This window comes from Moschus berezovskii, chromosome 25 (genome assembly GCF_049115385.1).
Source record: "Moschus berezovskii isolate FMDL1 chromosome 25, NW_MosBer_1.0, whole genome shotgun sequence".
NCBI lineage: Eukaryota > Metazoa > Chordata > Mammalia > Artiodactyla > Moschidae > Moschus > Moschus berezovskii.
The window spans coordinates 20,816,517-20,838,410 of NC_142484.1; the positions used below are offsets into that span (position 1 = coordinate 20,816,517).

At 51.7% G+C, this 21,894-nt stretch overlaps 1 protein-coding gene across 1 annotated transcript; it reads left to right on the plus strand.

Annotated features, from left to right (window-relative positions):
- Positions 1–6,002: 6,002 nt before the first annotated feature.
- Positions 6,003–20,544, plus strand: ROBO4 (roundabout guidance receptor 4). Its single transcript, XM_055415952.2, has 18 exons — positions 6,003–6,161; positions 6,743–7,072; positions 7,278–7,435; positions 7,600–7,720; positions 8,231–8,358; positions 8,452–8,680; positions 8,932–9,044; positions 9,741–9,909; positions 10,051–10,236; positions 10,368–10,410; positions 12,759–12,895; positions 13,016–13,279; positions 17,221–17,328; positions 17,508–17,646; positions 17,780–18,025; positions 18,182–18,540; positions 19,546–19,752; positions 19,891–20,544. Exons 1-18 carry the CDS (start codon positions 6,098–6,100, stop codon positions 19,899–19,901), a joined length of 3,012 nt encoding a protein of 1,003 aa, XP_055271927.2. The 5' UTR covers positions 6,003–6,097; the 3' UTR covers positions 19,902–20,544.
- Positions 20,545–21,894: the final 1,350 nt, after the last annotated feature.

A 21,894-nucleotide genomic window follows, 5' to 3' on the forward strand; every position in this document is an offset into this window, starting at 1 on the left:
CTGTCCATCACCAACTCCCAGAGCTCACTCAAACTCGTGTCCACAGAGTCGGTGATGCCATCCAGCCATCTCACTCTCGGTCATCCCCTTCTCCTCCCTCCCCCAACCTTTCCCAGCATCAGAGTCTTTTCCAGTGAGTCAACTCATCGCATGAGGTGGCCAAAGTATTGCAGCTTCAGCTTTAGCATCAGTCCTTCCAATGAACACCCAGGATTGATCTCCTTTCGAATGGACTGGTTGGATCTCCTTGCAGTATAAGGGATTCTCAAGAGTCTTCTCCAACACCACAGTTTAAAAGCATCAGTTCTTTGGCGATCAGCTTTCTTCACAGTCCAACTCTCGCATCCATACATGACCACGGGAAAAACCATGGCCTTGACTAGACGGACCTTGGTTGGCAAAGTAATGTCTCTGCTTTTTAATATGCTGTCTAGGCTGGTCATAACTTTCCTTCCAAGGAGTAAGCGTCTTTTAATTTCCTGGCTGCAATCAGCTCTACCGGATAGCAAAACATTATACACCTCTAGTAACTGAGATAGCATGGGATTCGTGCAGAATTAGACAAATAGACCAATGAAACAAGCTATATGTGTATATGTGGGTATTTGATGTGTGATCAAGGAATAATTGCAGGTCACTGGGACTAAGCAATAAGTCATGCTGGGATAACTGGTTACCACCTGGAAAACAAAAAAAGGTATATCCCTAGCTCAAGCCCTAAAACATAATCAGTTCATGAGAGATCAAAGACTTAAAAGTAAAAGTTGAATACTTTTAGAAGAAGCAATGGGAGAATATTTTCTTATTTTGGTGTAGGGATTTTCCAGGCAAGAGTACTGGAGTGGGGTGCCATTGCCTTCTCCATTAGTGTAGAGAGATGTCTCTTCAAAAACAGAAAAAACGCACTAAACATGAAAACAAATATTGATAAATACATTTATGAAAAATTAAGAACATCTGTTACAGCATAAAGAAAGAGAAAATATGAGGCCAAACTTGTTCTTGCAATATCTCTAATTCACGGAGAATTATTTTCCAGGCTATATAAAACCCCTGAAAGTTATTGAGAAAAAGACAAATAAGCAGCAGGAAAATGAGCAATAGATAGAAATAAATACTTTCCAGGTGAAAACACAAACGGTGGATAACACTTGAAAAGATGCTTAGCTTCATTATTTAATCAAGAAAATGCAAATTAAGACAACAATAAAATATTATTCTGCATACTAGATTGTCAAAAACTAATAAATCCACCAACTATTATGAAGATGTGGCTTTAAGGACATTGGGGCAATCAACTGATTTAGAAAACAATTTGTCATTTGCATCTGAAATTGAAATTTGTATGCCCTAAGACAGACCCAGAAATTTGACTACTAGGTTTAGGTATTCTGTAAAGAAAATCTTACTTATACTAGGAGACATACAAAATAAAGATTCAGAGCAGTGATGTTTATAATAGAAGAGGAAGAAAAAGAACCATTTGACACACTACACAGTAAGAAAATTATTAAAGATGTTCAGCGGCAAAGAATCATTGAATTGTCCCAGATCCCCGTCAGCAACTAATTTAGAGCAAAGCTCTGCTTCCTATTACCCAGTCAAAGCCCAAATCTTATAAGAGGTTCTGACACCTTCTTACAAGAGCTTCCCAGGTGGCTCAGTGGTAAAGAATCCACCTGCCAAGCAGGAGGCGTAGGTTCGATCCCTGGGTCAGGAAGATCTGGAGGAAGAACTGGAAACCCACTCCAGTATTCTTGCTTGGGAAATCCCACGGACAGAGGAGCCTGGTGGGCTCCAGTCCATGGGGTCACAGAGAGTCAGACTTGACTGAGCACGAATGCACCTTCTTACTGAGGCACCCCACGATATGCATGCTCTTAGCTGCAAAGAGTAAGAAACCCAACATGTTAACAAGTGTGTTCCTGGTGGTCTTTTCTTTGGTGGGGTGGGCGGGGGGTAGGCACTGACAAGCTGAACACTCAGTGCAATAACTGCTCTGGTCTCTTCTTCTTGGACACGTGAGCAGACAAATAGTGACATCAACAGCCTTCGAAATCTCCACTTGGTCCAATCTCCAGTGTGTGATCTAGATGTGGTTCACAGACACCGGTGCTAAGGAAGTCAAGAAACTGTGGAGCTGAGAGTGTTAGACGCGATTTTCACATGGACACTGAAATTGCACCAGTGAAATGATGTCGGGCAACTTCCCCTTCAGCTGAGAGGAGATCATTCCTGTCTTCTCTTTTGTCTCAACTTCCCTCCAACCTTTGGCATCTTGGAACAGAGGAGGATTTGGAAATGGGGACCAAACTCACACAAAGAGGGAAACAAACCAAAAACAAGAAGACAGGAAGGGTAGGATCTCAAGTCCAAAGAGAGTGTCCTGGGTGATGGGAGCTATGGTTCTAGTGGTCCGCGAGGGGCTATACCCTTTCCAGAACACTCAAGGGCTGGTTTACACGCATACCTAGTGTTTTCATAGCACCACTGTCCCCGAACCTCATACAGAAAATTTACAGATGAAGAAAGTGGGGCTCAGAGATGTTATATGACTTATTCAAGGTCCCTCTGCCAGTAAGAGGTGGAACCAAGACTGCAACATCCAATCCCTCCTGAATCAGTACTATTTACCCCACCAGCCTGGTCAGCAGGAGTCCTGGCTTCATTTTCAGAAAACACAGAAGAAGCCAGAGAAGCCAGGAGCTGGAGGTAGGAAGAAATGTCCTCTGGAGGGTCCTTATAAAGAGCACCTTATAATTTCTCTCCTCTCTCTTCCCTCTTACAAGCAATCAAAGAGTTAAAAAAACACAAAACTCTAAGACCAGGGGGTAAGGAAGATACTGTTTAAAGTGGTCACCGGTCAGCACCTCACCAGGGTCCCAAAGCAGAGCCTCCTCGAAATAGCTGGAGGCAGCTCCCATCCACCAACGTCATTCCCATGACTCACACTGTCAGCTCTTCCTTAGTGTGTGGGAATGAGACAATCAGGATGCCGGAGAGCGGGGGGTGGGAGGGGGTGGGCAGGTTGCTGGAAATGAGCATCACCGTCTCTGAGAGCCATCCAGACACGCCTTGCTATTGGGAAGTCCCCTTGGCCTTCACTCCACGGATCCCTGAGGGCCCTGGATGCTTGAACTGAGAGAGAAGAAAGCCTTAATATCCAAAGGAACAGCTCAGAGTGAAGGGACCCTTCAGTCCCCATCAGTTCTGAGCACTTGGGTCTGCAGAGTCTGGGAATGGAAAGAGACTGTGCTGACAGCATCTCTAGGGAGGGGTCACATGACTGTGGGGCAGGGAGTCCTCCCCCAGCTGCAGAGCCTCCAGGCACTTCTCCCTGAGTCACCTACCCATTCCTACCCACCTGAGGACAACTTAGTCATGAATCTGAATTCCTCTGAGACTTGTCCCCTTCCCAAAGAGAAACATACCAGCTTTCTAGAGTGTAGAGATTTGAGTCAAATCAAGCTGCCATTAAATCATTAGGCGAGAACTCGGTTAGTCTCCCCAAGTCCAATGTAAAAGCCAAAGAGACCAGAGAGGACTGCTAACGGCAGCATTCCTGCAGGGCAGGCAGTCACGGGGTCAGACAGGCTTGGGAGGCTCTGGACCTGGGAAATCCCAAATTGGCTGGATGTGCAGTAAATCCATCCTTCCTTGTCGTTTTGCTGAAAGTTTTCACTTTCGTCTCAGGTTCAAAGGTTATGTTAACAAACTAAACGACCTGTTATACACAAATAAACAATACCAACATTTATTAGAGAATTATCTAGCTTACTTTCAGTATAGTAACATTAAAAGAAAAGCGAAATAGAAACAGCAGAGGATACTTCACCGAATTGGGTTTTGACCAACACCTAGACTCAAATAGCGCTGGGAAGTCCCATGTCACAGCACATCTGAAGTCCCACTTGGGAAAAGGTCCCAGGCAGCTCGTCTGCTCAGTGTGTGAGGCTTCAAAGATTGCTTTTTGGGGTTCCCATTTATAATTCCAGGATGCAAACTGATACCATCATCAATCTGAGCAAATTGCATCTCTGGCTTCTTGTTAATGCTGTTTGTTTTGTCTTGTAAAACTTGGAATGTTGTTAAGCCTGGGGCTTGGTCGACCACCCCCCCTCCCCCAGGGACTCAAAAATTTCGAGATTTGTCCCCCATCTTATCTATGGTGCCATAGATAAGTCTTGCACTCGCATCAGGCAGTCAGGGCACTCACAGTCAGGGCAGTGTTCAGGCAGGTTAGAGGCAAGGTCAAAGGCCTGCTCTGCTTTGTCTCTGAGGCCTAGACAAAACTATTAAACTTCCCTAATACTTGCTCATCCTTGGCTGACTTCAGTCTCCATCTGAATACCCCCTTCATCATGCTGGCCCCACAGATCCTTGACCCCATAAATTCTACCCTGCTCTGCCTGGCATGCATATGCCCTGCACACCCCATGGAATTCATCACTTCCCTTTGCTCCTCCACTTCTGAAATACCAAACTCTATTCTCTGACACCAATTCCTATTCTTCCAGCTCTGACTGTTCACTCTGTCTGTTCTTTACCCCTTAGAAATGCCCAGTTTGTAGAGAACACAGTGTTCTCTTGCTCTGATTGTCTTAATCAGACTTGTTCTGCATTTGAGGGGAGAAGAAGGTGTGAGGGAGGCCTTCCTCTTTCAGGCTATGAAGGCTGGGGCTGGGACTGGGATTGGGGCTGGCATGGAGGCCAGGCTGGGATGGGGGAGGAAGGGAGGTAGTCAGCTGGGTTAGGGGCCCCACAAAGGAGCTGGCTGGGAACAATGGGGAACAAAGGCTGGACATTCTTCCGCTGAGCCCCCAGAGCCTGGCCTTGGTCTTCCGGGAACAGCTCCAGGAAATATCTGAGATTCCAGATTTGGAAGGAAGAGACCTGTAAACAGGAGCTGGGCTCTGAAAGGGGAGAGCAGCGTATCTCTAGGGAGCGGGTGGGGAGAAGCGGGGTGTGCGCTGACATTGCAGGCTCAGAAGCTACAGGTCTGTCTTCTATAAACACAATATTTCAGGACTGGGAAAAAGATTTATTTTATTTTTATTTTTTGCCACACACATGTGGAACCTTAGTTCCCTAACCAGGGATCGAATCCTCACCCCCTGCATTGGAAGGTGGATTCCTAACCACTGGACCACCAGGGAAGTCCCAGGGCTGGAAAAAACTTTTAAAGGTCATTTACTCTATCTTTCCAGGGCCTGAAAAATATGCCAGCCAAGGATGCTCAAATAGTTTCAGTGATGGGGTGTGCATAAAAATAAATAAATCACAGTACTGGCTAAGCTTTACTGATCACTTGTGAAGCATTAGGCACTTTACGAGGTTGATTTTATGCTTCATCTCTTCTCTTACTCCATCTCTCAAGGTAGGAACTATTATTGTTGCTGTTATTATTGTTATTCCCTCTTTAAAAATAAGGAAACTGACTTTCAAGGGTTAAGTCACTTGCCCAAAGTCTCCCCGAAGTTTATCTGTCTGTCTCTGGGCTGACTAGGAGTGAACTGTAGGCATCTCCCAAACAGAGTCTCTTATCTCCCTTATCTTCTGGTTTACCACCCCACCTCTCCCTGGGAAATGGACGTGAGACACTGTCCCCCATGCAGTTATCTTCCTTGTCGCTTTTCTCTACCCTTAGCCTCAGAATGCCCGTGCCCTGAGATTTCAGCGCTGGGTTTCTAATCCACTCTAGCAGTATGGTACGGGTGAGGGGTGTCATCTGGAAACAAAGGAACTGGGATTGGGATTCCTAGAGGCTTGGAGTTAAAGGATCGAAACTCCTGGAGTTACAGTTAGGGTAAGGATTACCTCTAAGAAATCCCAGACTAGGGTTTGAGGTTAGAGTCAGAGGTTATGACTAAAGGGTCAAGGTCATAGATCCTCTCTCCTCTGGTCTCCTCCCAGCTCTCCAAGGCCCTGAAGGCCGGGCAGGAAGCATCGGTTTCCTCAAAGCTGCTTCCCTCCTGGGGCAGAGTCTCAGTCACAAACAACCACCACCAGCCCGCCCCGCCCCTCCTTCCCCCGCCGCTGTGAGCTCAGAGCAGTAGGACCAAGTGCTGCGGACCAGGTCAGAGCCCCGCGAGCAGCCATGGGCGCTGGAGGAGCGCGCCTCCTCGGGGTCCACTGGGCCCTGTCTCTCCTGCTTCTCACGGGTGAGTATGGCTGGTCCTCCCCGCTTCTAGCCCGCGCACCCCTGATCCAAGGCCTGGCCGAGGTGGGGGAGGCCCTTACGCCTCTGTTTCCCTTTGGCAGTGGGGGTAGCAGAGACAATGGTGATGATGATGGTGGTGCTGTTAAGTGCAAGACAGAGAGACAGACAGACTGAGAGCTCCACGGGCTCTCACTGCGTGCCGTGCGTGCACACTGGCCCTCTCGCCTCCCTCCCAGCATGTTATCTAGGAGCTTGTTTGGAAGTGCTAGCAGGAGAGCACAGCTTATATTCTTGACTGAAGACCGGTCCTTCTCGATCATGGACGGTCATCCTCCTTGACTGATGGCATAGCTTCGGGAGGGACACATATGGAGTGGTGAGGGAAGAAGGGGACACCCGCCTAGCCAGCCAGATTAGCCGAATCAACCCTGGGGTGACAGATGTCATAACCAGATCGCCCTCATGTCCCCAGTATGTTATTTGGGAACTCGTTTTCAGACACGAGGAGGCAGATGAGACATGCAGGGGTTTGGGGGCCCTACTGGTAGTCGGACTGCGCCCCGCCTCCTTTTCTCTCCCTAGGAAGCATGGCCCAGGACTTCCCACCCCATATCCTAGTCCATCCCGAGGACCAGCTGTTCCAGGGTCCCAACCCGGCCAAGATGAGCTGCCGGGCCTCAGGTCAACCACCTCCCACCATCCGCTGGCTGCTGGATGGGCACCCCCTGAGCATGGTACCCCCAGACGTTCACCACCTCCTCCCTGATGGAACCCTCCTGCTGCTGCGGCCACCTCCCCGGGGACGTGCCCATGACGACCGAACCCGATCCACAGACCTGGGAGTCTACACCTGTGAGGCCAGCAACCGGCTGGGCACGGCAGTCAGCCGGGGCGCGCGGCTGTCCATGGCTGGTGAGGCCTGCGTGGGGAGACTTGGGAGGGCAGGGCTGGGTGCTGGCCGGTCCTAGATGGGAGACCTGGGAGGTGGAACTCTGAAGAGTTCAGCACAAGGCAGAGCCCAAAGGTAGGTGAGACAGAGCAGGGTGGAAGTGCCAAGGTGGGACCCGGATGGAAGGGTTGGGCACTGTTGAGGGCCAACCCTCTGTCCTCCCCGCAGTCCTCCAGGAGGATTTCCAGGTCCAGCCTCGGGACACAGTGGCTGCAGTGGGCGAGCAGGTGCTTCTGCAGTGCGAGCCGCCCTGGGGCCACCCAGAGCCCACTGTCTCATGGTGGAAGGATGAGAAACCCCTGGCCCTGCAGCCAGGGCGGCATTCGGTGAGTGTAGCCCCTTCCCAAACCTCATCCTGTCCGGGCCACAGCTGTGCACACCCAAGGGCCTGACCTGCCCCCTCCCAGCCCCTTTTTCTCCTGCAGTATTTGAGGAAGGGGCAGCCTTCCTCTCCATGTGGGAGACTTCACAAGACACCTGGCCCTGACAGGTGTCCCAAGGCTCCCTGCTGATGGCAAGAGCAGAGAAGAGTGACACGGGGACCTACATGTGTATGGCCACCAACAGTGCAGGACGACGGAAAAGCCGGGTGGCCAGGGTGTCCATACAGGGTAAGGGGAGGGCGGTCGGCTAATGTCAGGGCCAAGGTGGGGGCACCAGTTAGGGTGGTGCACTCTGGTTTGGGCTGAGGTTAGGGGATGTGGGGATTCAACCCAGGATCAGGGTCTGAGTAGTGGGGACCTCATTTAGGGGCGGCTCCTCCATCCAAGGGCTTCCCTCATAGCTCAGTTGGTAAAGAATCTCCCTGCACTGCAGGAGACCCAGGTTTGATCCCTGGGTCAGGAAGATCTCCTGGAGAAGGGAATGGCAACCCACTCCAGTGTTCTTGCCTGGAGAATCCCATGGACAGAGGAGCCCAGTGGGCTACAGTCCATGAAGTCGCAAGAGTCGGACATAACTGAGCTGCTAAATCATCATCATCCTCCATCTGAGGATAGACATTGGAGAGCTCATGACGGGGGCAGTCTGGGAGTTCTGGCTCCTCTGTGGCTGAGGGATGCTCCACTCTTCAATTTCTTCCCTCTGACCTATGAGCCCATCCCCAACCTGTGTGCTACCAGAGCCCCGGGACTACAAGAAGCCCCTGGAGCTTCTGGCTGTGCACATCCAGCTGGAAAACGTGACCCTGCTGAACCCAGACCCCAAGAAGGGCACCAAGCCTGGGCCAGCTGTCTGGCTCAGCTGGAAGGTGAGGCCCGGGACCTAGGGGTGGAACAGTCACAGCTCCGAAAACGGCTGCTCACGAGAGCCCTGAGTCCTCACCTCCCTCTGTCTTCCCCAGGTGAGTGGACCCGCTGCACCTGCTCAGTCCTACACGGCCTTGTTCAGGACCCAGGCCGCCTCTGGGGGCCAGGGAGCCCCGTGGGCAGAGGCCCTGCTGGCTGGCTGGCAGAGCGCAGAGCTTGGGGGCCTCCACTGGGGCCAAGACTATGAGTTCAAAGTGAGACCGTCCTCCGGCCGCGCCCGAGGCCCCGACAGCAACGTGCTGCTCCTGAGGCTGCCTGAACAAGGTCAGGAACAGATGCTTCCTGAACCCAATGATATACCCCCAGCCCCTTTCTGTCCCTCTGTAGTCAGGTGGAAGAGGAATAGTGGCTCCCACTCCTGGCCCCTTCTTGTCCTGGCTCTGAAAGCAGAGCTGAGAGAACCTCTTGTTCTTGTCAGTATGGCTCAGACCTTATGTCCCCAGTCCTACTCTTTTCTCTAGAGATTCCCGAGGATTCCTTCAGCATTCCTTACAGCTTGTCTCTCTCTCCCCCAGTGCCCAGTGCCCCTCCCCAGGAGGTGACCCTAAAACCTGGCAACGGCAGTATCCTTGTGAGCTGGGTCCCACCACCTGCTGAAAACCACAATGGCATCATCCGTGGCTACCAGGTACCCCCTATAAGCTGATGCACCCCTCCATAGTGTTGCCAAGACTTCCCTCTTCCCTGGCACTGGGCACTAAGAAATGGTACCTGCCCAGCGAAGCAGGGACTCTACTGTTTGCCAGACACTGCCAAGTGCTTACCTACAGGATCTCATTTCATCTCACAGTCCATCCTGGATTGTTATCCCCAGTTTACAGATACGGAAAGTGAGGCTAGGGTCACAAGTACGGGAAAACAGAACAGGGACCAAATCAGGCTGTGACTGATTCTCAGTTTCTAAGGCACTGGTGCCAGAGTGTGAGTCCTGGACCCGCAACATCAGCATTGTCTGAGAACTTGTTAGAATGCATATCCTTTGGTCCATTGACAGGCTTTGTGGGTCAGAATGTCAGAGGTGGGTCTGGCAATCTGGATTTTAACAAACCCTCCAAGTGATCCTAAATCACAGTGATCTGTGTGAACCACTGGTCTAACACCTACTTTGGAAGATTGGTTTTGTCTCTCTTCTGTCAGTCTAGAGAGAAGTCTCACCCACTTTGTAGGGGAGAAGGAAATAGGAAGTGTGGGTGCATGTGTGGGTGTCTCCAGGTGAACGCCAGGACAGGGTGGCCACATACCCAGAATCTGATCTGCAGATGAAGGGGCTTAACTGCTGTGATGGTTTTGGAGGGGGGCAAGCTCACCTCTGTTTGTGTCTCAGGTCTGGAGCCTGGGCAACACCTCATTGCCCCCGGCCAACTGGACCGTGGTGGGTGAGCAGACCCAGCTGGAGATTGCCACTCGCATGTCGGGTTCCTACTGCGTGCAAGTGGCTGCAGTCACTGGCGCAGGCGCTGGGCAGCCCAGCAGCCCTGTCTGCCTCCTATTAGGTGAGGACAGTGCCCTCTGGCCCCACCCAGACCCATCCAGGCCCCCTTTCCACCATCCTCTCCCCCTGCTCATGCTTCCAGCTCCTCCCCCCTTGTCTGCCCACCTTCATTGCCTCGTCCTGAGCTCAAATTCCCCTACAGAGCAGGCCATGGAGCGAACTGCCCAGCAACCCAGTGCACACAGCCCATGGACCCTGGAGCAGCTGTGGGCAACCTTGAAGCGGCCAGAGGTCATTGCCAGCGGGGGTGTCGTGCTGTGGCTGCTGCTGCTGGGCACTGCCGTGTGCATCCACCGCCGGCGCCGAGCTGGGATGCACCTGGGCCCAGGTGAGAAGATGAAGTGCACTTGCAGGTGGACTGGCTGGCCTTCCCTGGGCCCCGCCAGAATGCAACAGAGCTTTGGGCCTCTAGCCAGGTGCTGGAGACTCTGGGCTGACCCTTCCTTCTGCCCTCTTCAGGTCTGTACAGGTACACCAGTGAGGATGCTATCTTAAAACACAGGTGAGACAGGAAAGGGGCAGAGGTGAGGGAGGGGCCGAGGGACAGTGGAGCTGGGACAGAAAACTGGCTGAAGCATTCGTCTCCCCTGCTTGCTGTGTCTGACTCCTTGCGATCCCGTGGACTGTAGCCCACCAGGCACTTCTTTGCGACCCCATGGACTATCGCCCACCAGGCACCTCTGTCCGTGGGATTCTCCGGGCAAGAATACTGGAGTGGGTTGCCCGGCCCTCACCTTCCCAATCCAGGGATTGAACCCACAATTCTTACATCTCCTGCATTAGCAGGCAGGTTCTCTACCACTAGCGCCACCTGGGAAGCCCCGTCTCCCCTACTGCCAGGCAATTTGTCATCCTAACACCTGAATCTCCCCTGAACTTCAAGTGAGAATTAATTTCTCTTTCATTAATGTCACTATCACACCATCTGACAGGTAAGTAACTGGCCCCACCCAGACTTGAGTGATCACCCAAGGTTACATGGCCAGTACCTGCCTTCTGAACCCCTAATCTGGTGCTCTTGTTACTGAGCTCCCATTAATGCTTACTTCACTCTCCTGCTGGATGGAGAATAACTAGCAAGGGAGGACCAGTCTGATTTCTAATTCTCTCTGTACATTTAGCATCTGCCCAGCGGTAGCTTTGAGTTCAGCAATCACCTACCCCCACCGAGGCATCTTCCTTTCACAATAATCCACCCACAGTTCCAGCAGAGGGCACTCTGTGTCTGTGTGATTGCTTCTTACTTCTTGTTCTCAATAACCCAGCCCCCCTACAGGTATCCATCCATCTGCTCCGAGTGTGTTTGGCTGCCAGAGCAAGGTTCCAGTTCTGAGACAAGACACTAAGAAACAAAACATCCTTTCTTCTCCTATTGGCTGAGTTTTGCACGAAACCATTTCATCTCTGCCCACCTTCCCCTGCTCTTTATCTCATTAGATTTCCAGGAGACTTCACAGTCCAGATCTGCATCTTTCAGCAGGGGCGCATCAAACGCCTATTATGTGCCAGCTCTCAGGCTGCCACTTTGCGTCAGTTTCTCAGCCCAGAGCAAGGTTCCGCACTGGCTGATACTGTGTTCCTGTGTTGTTCTGTGCTCCCTAGCTACTTCCTGGGCTTAGTCTGCGCCTTCCTGAACTTTGTCTCCCCTGGAACGTCATCCTTTTCCTCAAGGGAGATTCCATTCTCATCACCTCGTTCATTCACTTCTTTAGAAGAGTCACTGTCTGCCAGGAGAACACTCAGTCTAGCCGAGACAGGCACACTAGCATAAATGCAATCCAGAGCCGGGAGTGCAGAAACATGTACGAGTATGAGGAGGGGGCTGGGTGGGGAACTACGGGAGGAAGATTTCACATTTCCCCTGACTGTGTGTGTAAAATAGCGAGCTGGTGGGAAGCTGCTACAAAGCACAGGGAGCTCAACTCAGTGCTCCTTGGTGATCTGGAGGGGTGGGATGGGGGTGGGTAGGAGGGAGGTCCAAGAGGGAGAGGATATACATAAGTATATGGCTGATTCACTTCATTGCACAGCAGTAACTAAGACAACATTGTAAAGCAATTATATTTAAACAAACAAACAAACAAAAAAAAAACAGGAAAGTTAAATCTGAAATAAAGGGGAAGGCAAAGGGAATAGCAAGAAATAGCCTGCTATTTATAGGGAAAGACAAGGCTGTTGGTTGGGCTGGGGCCTCTGGTTTAGGATGGGTCAGAGCAAAAGATAAAGCTGAGGAGCTGGAAGCAAGGCCAACGAGGGCCCTGTTAGCCACGCTAGGCAGCTGGGCTCCACCTTGGTTCATGGGGAGCCACTGAGGGTTTTAGGCAGAGAAGTGCTTTGGTCTGATCCCCTCCGGCATGGCATCCCATTCAAAAGGAACCAGGCTAGAGACAGAGAAGCCAATATTCAGGTAGCAGACTCCTGCGCTGCTGGCTGAGTGATTTCTCACTTCTTCATCTCAGCTTACAGCATCAGCCTTGTAAGGAAGGTCTTACTGTTGCAGGAACTAGGGCTTAGAGAGGCTAATAGACTGAGCTGGCCCAGGGTTGCACAGCTAGGCGGCACCAGATCTGGCTCCCAACGTGTATTCTTTCTGTCTCAGCACACAGCCATCTGTCTGTAATACCTCCCAGCTCTGGGGCAACTTGGACGTCCTCTGATCTCAGGATAAGATAGGGGCGCTGCATTTGGGTCAGCAGATCAGAGATCTTAAGGAGTCTGTGGGGGCCTGAAAAGCAGTGAGAATAAAGCTGGTACCATCTACTCTACTGTTTCTGCTACCTGCTGAGCTCAGGTCTTGACCAATCACGTTTTCCCCCCACCTGCTTCTCTGCCCCGCTCCCCATTGTCCAGGATGGATCACAGCGACTCCCCCTGGCTGGCGGACACGTGGCGCTCCACCTCCGGCTCTCGAGACCTCAGCAGCAGCAGCAGCCTCAGCAGTCGGCTGGGAGTGGACCCCCGGGACCCTCTAGACGGTCGCCACTCTTGTGAGCATGCCCCCCCAGGGGTGGGAGTAGGAGGCCTAGCAGCTGAGCAGGGGTGCTAGAGAAAGGGGGGCATGGCTGGACTGCATTCATTATAATCCCTCCTGTCATTTTTTACCGCAGTGATCTCCTGGGATCCCCGAAGCCCTGGGGTGCCCCTGCTTCCTGACACCAGCACTTTCTATGGCTCCCTCATCGCTGAGGGGCCTTCCAGCCCCCCAGCCCGGCCAAGCCCCCAGGCCCCAGCTGCCAGGCAGCTCACACCCCAGCTGGCCCAGCTCTCCAGCCCCTGGTCCAGTTCAGATAGCCTCTGTGGCCGCCGGGGCCTCTCTTCCCCGCGCTTGTCTCTGGCCCCTGCAGAGGCCTGGAAGGCCAGAAAGAAGCAGGGTAAGGATGGGAGGATGCACGCAGCCTGAAACAGGGTGTATGGGGGACAGGAGCCTCGGTGCAAGCCATGGGCTGCCCTCCACTTGCAGTCTGCCCTAATGGACACCTATTACCGCGCACCCAGCCAGGATGTGCTGGCCTCAGTCTTTCTTTCTTTCTCTGGGTCTTTGCTGAGCCACGCAGGACCTTCTTTCATTCATGCACCACCTTTGTTGCTGTGCACGGACTCTCTCTCTCTTGTGGAGTGGGAGCTTCAGTAGTTGCGGCCAGTAGGCTTGGTTGCTACGAGGCATGTGGGATCCTACCTCCCCAACCAGGGATCGAACCCATGGCCCCTACATTGCCAACAGATTCTTAACCACCAGACCACCAGGGAAGCCCTAGGCCTCAGCTTTTCTTTACACGGGGCTCTTGCTTGGGTTTTGCACACCAGCAGTGAGCCCTGCTTCTGCAGTCAGCTCAATTCAGCAAATACTTAATAAGCACCACCAGGGGTGGGATAGAGAACAGGGGAACACAGTGACACTAAACATAATCCTTGCTCTCTACCAGCTCCAAGTCTAATGAAAGTGGCTGACCAGCACACGGGTAATTCTAGAACCTGGAGGAGTGTGACCAGTGCTAGCAGGAAATCTCAGGCTGGCATGGCCTCTGTACTATGTAATGTGTACATATGTGCTAGGCACGATGTATGGGTCCTGCCCAGGTACCAGCTTCCAGCTCGCTTCCCAGAGAATGAGCATTTCCTTTCTGTCCAGATTTCTCTCCTGACTTCCGGTTATCTGCTTTGACTTTCCAGAGAGAAACAATTATAGTGTCTATTTCTTTAGCAACTACTTTACGTTAGGCACTTAACTCATATTTGTTACCTCACTGAATCCTCACAACATATTGGCAAGGTGTTATTTCTCTAATTTTACAGGTAAGGAAAGAGGATCAGAATGGGGGTAGCTTGTTTAAAACCCTACGTCCATAAACTGCAGATCTCAAATTTGAAACCAGAATCATCTGCTTCCAAAAGTTACTTTGAATCTCTCTGGGAGCACCCCTGGGGAAACTCTGTTCTCTCGCTGACTCTGTTTCTCCATTTCTGAACATTGACTTCACTCTCCGCCATCTCCATGAGCCTCCTGTACTGATTAGTTAAGATTTATAAACGTGCAGCAGCCAGTTTTGTTAAGTGGATATAATCCAACTTTTCTCAAGATAAAGATGGATTTAGAGTAATTAAGGGTTTGGCCAATATCCAGAATTTTATGACTCTAAATATTAGCGAAGCTGGCATCCTTTTCAGCTTTGCCTCAGAGCTATTGCATTAGAAATCCTCTGTGATCATGAAATACCAGCTAAAAAGAGGTTGCATAAATCTCAATTAAAAAGTAGCTTTTTCATAGATAACCACACTGACTTGAATATCATGTATGTCCCACTTGAAAACATTAATGCTAGTCCAAAAAGAGGAGCAATTTCCTACTGTCAGTTGTTAAGACAGGTTCCCGTTCTGAGACGAAGTTTCCCAATCTCACTTAGAGATTTAGGTCCTCATCACACCCCTTTTCTCTGTCATCCGGCTCCACGCCATCACTGCTCCAGGATGGGGTCAGCGTAGTAACTCCCCTGGGCTGGTGGGCAACAGCAACAGCTACAAGGTCTCATCAAGAGGGACTTCCCTTGTGGTCCAGCAGTTAAGACTCCGCACTTCCACTGCAAGGGTCACAGGTTCAATCCCTGCTTAGGAAGCTAAGATCTCACAGGCCACGCAGTACAGCCTGATGGTGGGCGGGGGCGGGAATCTCATCCAGAGGCGTGGAACGCCTCTACTACTATCATCTAGACCAAAAGTCTGCTGATTCTTTGTCTTTGAATGCTGGCAGTGTCTCTCTGCCCCTCCTTGAGCTGCTTATTCCTTTTTCTTATTATCTGAGCCGAGTTGGTTTTTTACCTCTGTACTAATAGTCTGACAACAGCTGTCTCATCCATTATGTCAGATTCTTAGTTCACTTTGCAGATACATATATTGAATATCCTCGTTAAACAATTCACTCAAGTATCTATCACAATTCAGGTGTACCTAACAAGATTCCACCTCACTTTGATAATATTAGTGTACAGTTTAATTCAAATAAGATTGACACTAAATTCAAGTAATTCCAAGCAAGGTGGAAAGCAGGTTTTGTTTTGGTTTTTTTTTTTGGTTACCAAAAATCCTTTAGAAGAAATAAAATAAGCTGGGATAAATACAGCCTTTTCCCTTCCCCTTTCACACAAGTCAGCACTAACAGCATATGCCCCCACTTCTGAGCTTAGGCAAGAAGCCAGGCCCAAGACAAGACACAGCTGGTGAGAGTGGGGGTTGGAGCACTCAAAGCTGGCCTCCAGGACTCCCTGGGTCACACGACAATTAAAGGAAATGAGTAAAAGCTAAACCAGCCAAAGTACAAAAGGAAACTCTGGTGGAGGAAGTCTAGCCATTGTGTGAGTTTTCATCCAGTGGCTTAGAAAGTCCGGCCACTGTACATGGGTTTCCGGGGCCCAGATGGATCCTTGATGAATGCCTCGTCCCACTCAACCTGCCCATTGTAGCCCCCACAGCTTTTATATTAGATTGACGAGACAGCTCTGTGTCGAGAGTCCTGCCTGGTCTCTGCTCCCCGTTCCTAATTGGGCTTTGGGCTTTTGATCACGCGGCATTAACCTGAAGGCTATTTCTTTTCCTCTCTGATTGATGTTCTCTTATTCCAGGTCTTGGGGAAATCCCTTCCTTTTATCACTCTGTTTCTCTTCTGGCTTAAACTGAGATCCATTTTGGTTTTGGCCTGACCAAGTCATTGCACACAGCCGGGGCTATCGTACTGTCACGATATACTCAGAGCCCTGCCTCCTAAGTGGCCGCGTGGGCCTGCTGGTAGCTGCCATCTCACACATGATTCTTCTCCGCTTGTGTTTCTACCTGCATCTCTAATACCATCCATCCATTCACTCATTCTCTCCACACGTATTGAATATCCACAGGCAAGGCAGTGCCCCCCTGGGTGAGAACAACACATCGTCCTATTCTAAAGTTCTTCTTCCCATCAGCTGACTCTTTCCCATCACACCTGGCTGGTCTGGGGCTCCCATCTTTTTTCTTCCTCATTCAACTCTACTTGAGAGCTCAACTCATCTCTCCAAGTGAGAGATACTGGGTTTATCAGGACAAGACTATCCAGAGCCACGTGAAATATATACCATGTGAGAAGTGGAAATGAACAGATTCTCTGCAAGGAAAGAAAGAATATTTGCCTTCATAGAGTCAAAATTCATGAAAGTAGGAGGTAGTGATGTGAGGGTACAGAGATCAGGAAATTGTCATGTACACAATAGAGAGGTGGTTTCTTTTTTAATTTTTAAAATTATTTAAAAAAATATTTATTTGGCACTGGGTCCTAGCTACAACACCTGCGATCTTTTATTATAGTTGCAACCAGCTCTTAGTTGCAGCATGTGGGATCTAGTTCCCTGACCAGGGATCAAACATGGGCCCCCTGCATAGGGAGTGCAGAGTCTTAGCCACTGGACCACCAGGGAAATCCCCAGACGTTGTTTTTAAAATTATCTATTAGATGCCAGCAACTTTCCAATCTGTTTTCAATTGCTTAGTAAAACCATCCTTTGAAGTGGCTGCTTACAAACGAAACAGGCTCAGGAAGGTTGATGCATTTATCTGAGGTCACACAGCTAATACTCGCTGAGCCAGGCCATGAGTCAGGTGATTTAACTCCAAGCCTAGTGCTCCTTCCATTATTATATCACAGCTGTCTGGAGGGAGGGAGATTATTCACTCTTCTTTCTGGATTCAAAAAATGTTTAAGTGGATAAGCAGGCTGAAGAAAGAGCCTATGGCTGGGATCTGAAATACCCACCTGGATTGGCTGCCAGTCCCCCAACTCTTTGTTTTGCAGAGTTGCACCAGGCCAACAGTTCCCCACTGCTCCGGGCCAGCCACCCTGCAGAGCTCTGGGCCTGCGAGTTGGGCAACAGAGGCTCCAAGAACTTTTCCCAAAGCCCAGGTGAGTGGAGGGCCCTGGGAGGCGAATGAGGGAGTGAGGCGTGGTGTGGGGCCCACCAGCCCCTCCTTCTGGCTTCTCCTGTCCCTGAGGAGGCTGGCTCGGTGGCGGGGTGGGGAAGCTGGGCATCCCTGGGGGCTGTGAGGGTTCTGCGATCTCACGCCCAGGCTCTTGTTCCGCAGGAGCTGTGCCCCGTGCTCTGGTGGCCTGGCGGGCGCTGGGACCACAGCTCCTCAGCTCCTCCAGTGAGCTGATGACTCGCCCTTTGCCCCCAGTACCCCTCGCTCCCCGTGGACTCCCCACTCAGAGTCAACAGACCCAGTAAGAGGGCCTGTGGTCAGGAAGCAGGGCGGGGCACAGGGGATCTGGGAGGTGTTTGCTGAGCCGGGCTGAGGGAGGGGCAGCAGGGACCGGAAGAACTGCACTAACCATCCTGCTGTCTTACCCCAAACAGGCACTCGGTGGAGCCCCCAGTCCCTACCTCCCCTCCACCACCAGCAGCCCCCGTCCCTGCCCTCATTCCCTCCGGTACCCCCCACCCCTCCAGCCCCCAGGCCTCGTCCCTCTCTGGTCCCAGCCCAGCATCCAGCCGCCTGTCCAGCTCGTCGCTGTCATCCCTGGGAGAGGATCAGGACAGCGTGCTGACCCCTGAGGAGGTGGCCCTGTGCCTGGAGCTCAGTGAGGGCGAGGAGACCCCCAGGTGAGTGGCCGGAGGGGAGCGAAGAGGATACAGATAAGCTGGAGACAGGGGTGTGCTCACCTCTCCTGCCTCCAACTTCCTCACTGGACTGTTTCTGCCCCTCCACGCCCTGCCCCCACCCAACAACATGCCATCTCCCCTTTGACCTCTCCCTAGGAACAGTGTCTCTCCGATGCCAAGGGCGCCTTCCCCTCCCATCACCTATGGCTACATCAGCGTCCCTGCGGCCTCAGACCTAGCTGACATGGGCAGGCCTGGAAGAGGGGTGGGGTCTGAGGTGAGGGGCTTGCTGTGCCCACCTCGGCCCTGCCTCACGCCCACCCCCAGTGAGGGCTCCTTGGCCAACGGCTGGGGCTCAGCCTCAGAGGACAACGGCCCCAGCGCCAGAGCCAGCCTGGTCAGCTCCTCCGATGGCTCCTTCCTCGCTGATGTCCACTTTGCCCGGGCCCTAGCCGTGGCTGCGGACAGCTTTGGCTTTGGTCTGGAGCGGAGGGAGGCAGACTGCGTCTTCACGGGTACGTGAGATCACTGTCCCCAACAAAGATTCAAAGTATCCTCACCATAGGCACTGTGTCCCAGCCCCCATGCCAAATGCCTTACATACATTCAGCATTAGCAGCAGCTCTCTGAGGAATATTCTTTATCATTCTTTTCCAAATGAGGGAACTGTAAGTCCCATAGGTTTATTAACTTGCCCAAGATCACCCATAACAAGGATAAACTGTGCAAGTTAAAAGCCCAGGGGCAGGGACTTCCCTGGTGATCCAGTGGCTAAGACTCCATGATCCCTGTGCAGGGGTTCCAGGTTCAAAACCTGGTCAGGGAACTAGATCCCGCATCCCGACACAACCAAATCATTTTTTTTTTTAAAGGCCCAGAGGCAGCCAATTATATGGTCCATTCTGCTACCTCTAGGACCTTCCTCTTACCAAATGTGGGGTGCAGGAAAGGTTGCCCTCCCCAGCCCAGTGACAGATTCATCCACTGTGGGAAGTTCTGTTCTGTCTCTTATATCCCACTGAGCTGTCAAAGCCTTCCTCCTCTCCCACCTATGGCCGGATGAGGCGATGCTGGGTTCCCTGTTTTGTGAATCTAGCAGGTTAAGACCATCATTCCCGAGTCAATGGCAGGTAGTGAGGGATCCCCTGGCCCCTTCAGTGTTCCCTTCCTCAGACATATATCCCTTATAGATAGCTTTCAAACCGTAATTCTACATTCTTCCTCCTAAAAAAGCAGTCAGGATTGTGGCGAACAGGAGAGCAGGAATTACCTAGGACAGAAAGCCAGGGCCGAGCTAGGAGGAGGGAGTTCAAGCTGTTCTCTCAAAGAAATCAATGAACATCTTCCTCTCCCTGGGGTGGAGGACCCTGGGGATGTGGCCGCTGGGGTGATGGACAGAGTGGGACTGGGTTATGTCTAGGGTCAGGTGTATGCCTTAAGCAGCCCCACGTCTTCTGCCCTAAACTAGTCCCCAAGAGTGAAGGCCAACCCTCCACAGAAATCTCTACCCTCCCTAACAGATGCTTCGTCACCTCCCTCCCCCCGGGACGACCTCTCCCTGACTTCCACCCTTTCCCTGAACCCGTGGGAGTGGAGGTCAGACTGGTTGGAGGACATTGAGAAAAATCCCAACCAGTGGCTGGGAAGGGGGCTGCCTCCCTGGCCGCCTGAATCTCGGATCTCTTCCCAGAAAAGTCAGCTCAGCTCTCCTGTGCCCAAAGCTGGCGGTAAGTGTCTGGTTGGCTGATGCAGCAATCCATCTTGACTGGAGGGGTTTTGTCGTGGTTGGGGGGAGTCAAGAGGGGTCTGGAAGGAGCGATAAGGAGCAGGGGGGGATAATTCCACCCTCCTTCAACTTCTCCTAGACTCCTCCTGAACTGACCGCCCGACTGCCAAGATGAGAACCAGACCTTCCTCTCCCATCAGTCACTGGCTGGGGCTGTGGACTGCAGGTCTTGGCCTGTGCTTCGCTGCAGTTGGGGGGTCCACCTTGCCTGGCCTCTGGCGTTCTCCCTCCCAGATTGTGGGAACAAATGAAAGCAAAACAAAATAAGAACAAGGCGGACCTGCAACCTCCAGGAGCAAAATGTCATCTCCACCTGGCTTGCAGCCCTTGCCTTTCCCTCTGCTCCATCCATGCCCACAGTCAGGTCATTTTGGCCTGAGAGGCAGCCCTAAATCCTGTGTGTTCCCCGCCCCACCCCTGCCTGGGTCACAGGAAGTGGGGGAGCCGGCCATCTTCCTGGAGGACAACCCTGGCTCACGGGACAGGACTGCGGGGGAGGGAGCATTTCGCGGTCTCCTCTCAGCCTTTTCCGGTCCATTCCTGGTCTCGCCCCAACCATGCTGTGAAGGGACATGAGGAGGGGCTCCACCGAGGCAGTGAGGCCCGACCTCGGCACCAAGGCAAAGGACTCAAGACGAATCGAGGGAGGAAGCTGAAGCGGGACCAATGCACCCTCCTGATACTGTTGTCACTAATCATTGTCACTGAGGAATTTGATACCATTAAGCTGCGATGACTTGAGTTCTGTGAGATTACTCCGTGGAGCACCATATCCTGCAGAGGGCACCTGGGTTAGAAGAGCATCAGGCATTCATTGATCCGCCGGTGTCACTCTCTGTTCTGTTACCAAGGGGAGAATTACCTGCACCTTTCAGATTTTAAGCAGAATCCAGAAAAGGCAGAGATGAGGGTGTTTCCAGGTTCTGCAGGTCTCAGCAACTCATCCCGTGAAGATGACTCCTGCTTTCAGCAATCCCAACCCCCAAGACCAGTCCCAGATAGTTTCTTAAATTGTATAAAGTAGCTGCATTTCACGAAAGGTAGGAACCAGTTGTAATGGTGGGCTAGTGGACACCCTTCAAAGAACAGGACAGAGAAACGGAGGAGGAGCAGGACCTGCAGAGCCTGAGCCACAGAAAACTACCAGAGGGCAGGCAGGGCTTTACCCTCCTCACTCGGAGGGAAAGGTCAGGGGCAGAATCCACACGCTGAGAGGATACTACTCAGCATGACCAGGGTCGTGATCTCAGGATGAGGACTCAGTGCCCCGCCGGATACACATCCGTTCCACTGTCTGCTTTTCGTTTTCAGGATTTTGTTTTAGTTTCCTGGTCAAACCCCTTTTGAAAACACGCCAAATTCATATGCCACAGCAAATGAGAAAGAGATTGGTATGCACTTCAAACTGGCAGGAGAGGTCAAAGCTTGGGGTTGGGGGTCAGCGGTCATTCCCTGAGAGCCCCGGGCAGTCACTGAGCAATACCCAGGTCTATGCAGTGAATGGTGCGGGTCTTGGGATCAGGAGTGATGGTGACTATGGCATTCATGGCCAACATTTTCTTTTGATTTTTTTTTTTATTTGGTTGTGCCAGATCTTAGTCCTGACATGTAGGATCTACTTCCCTGAGCTGGGGTCAAACCCCGGCCCCCTGCATTGGGATAGCAGAGTCTTTGCCATTGGAACACCAGGGAAGTCCTGTGGCCAAATTTTTTTTTTTAATTTCTCTGACAGCCTAACCAATTACATATGAGCCTAATCAGTCTAATTGGGCTTCCCAGGTGGCACTAGTGGTGAAGAACCCCCCTGCCAATGCAGGAGACATAAGAGACGTGGATTTGATCACTGGGTCAGGAAGATCCCCTAGAGGAGGACATGGCAACCCACTCCAGTATTCTTGCCTGGAGAAGCTAATGGACAGAGGAGCCTGGTGGCCTACAGTTCACAGGGTTGCAAAGAGTCAGACAGAACTGAAGCAACTTAGCACACTAATCAGGCTAAGAGGTGGCCGTCTGTACCTCTTTGTGAAAGGGTGGGGATGGGTGTCTGAAAAAGCCTGTTTTTCCTTCTTGGCTAGGACTTCCC

Bases quoted from the DNA above. Each gene is read 5' to 3' on its own strand.
- ROBO4 (XM_055415952.2), top strand. From the start codon at position 6,098: ATGGGCGCTGGAGGAGCGCGCCTCCTCGGGGTCCACTGGGCCCTGTCT. The intron at 6,162-6,742 runs GTGAGTATGGCT...TTCTCTCCCTAG, and splicing joins GTCTCTCCTGCTTCTCACGG to GAAGCATGGCCCAGGACTTC. The intron at 18,541-19,545 runs GTACGTGAGATC...CCTCCCTAACAG, and splicing joins GGCAGACTGCGTCTTCACGG to ATGCTTCGTCACCTCCCTCC.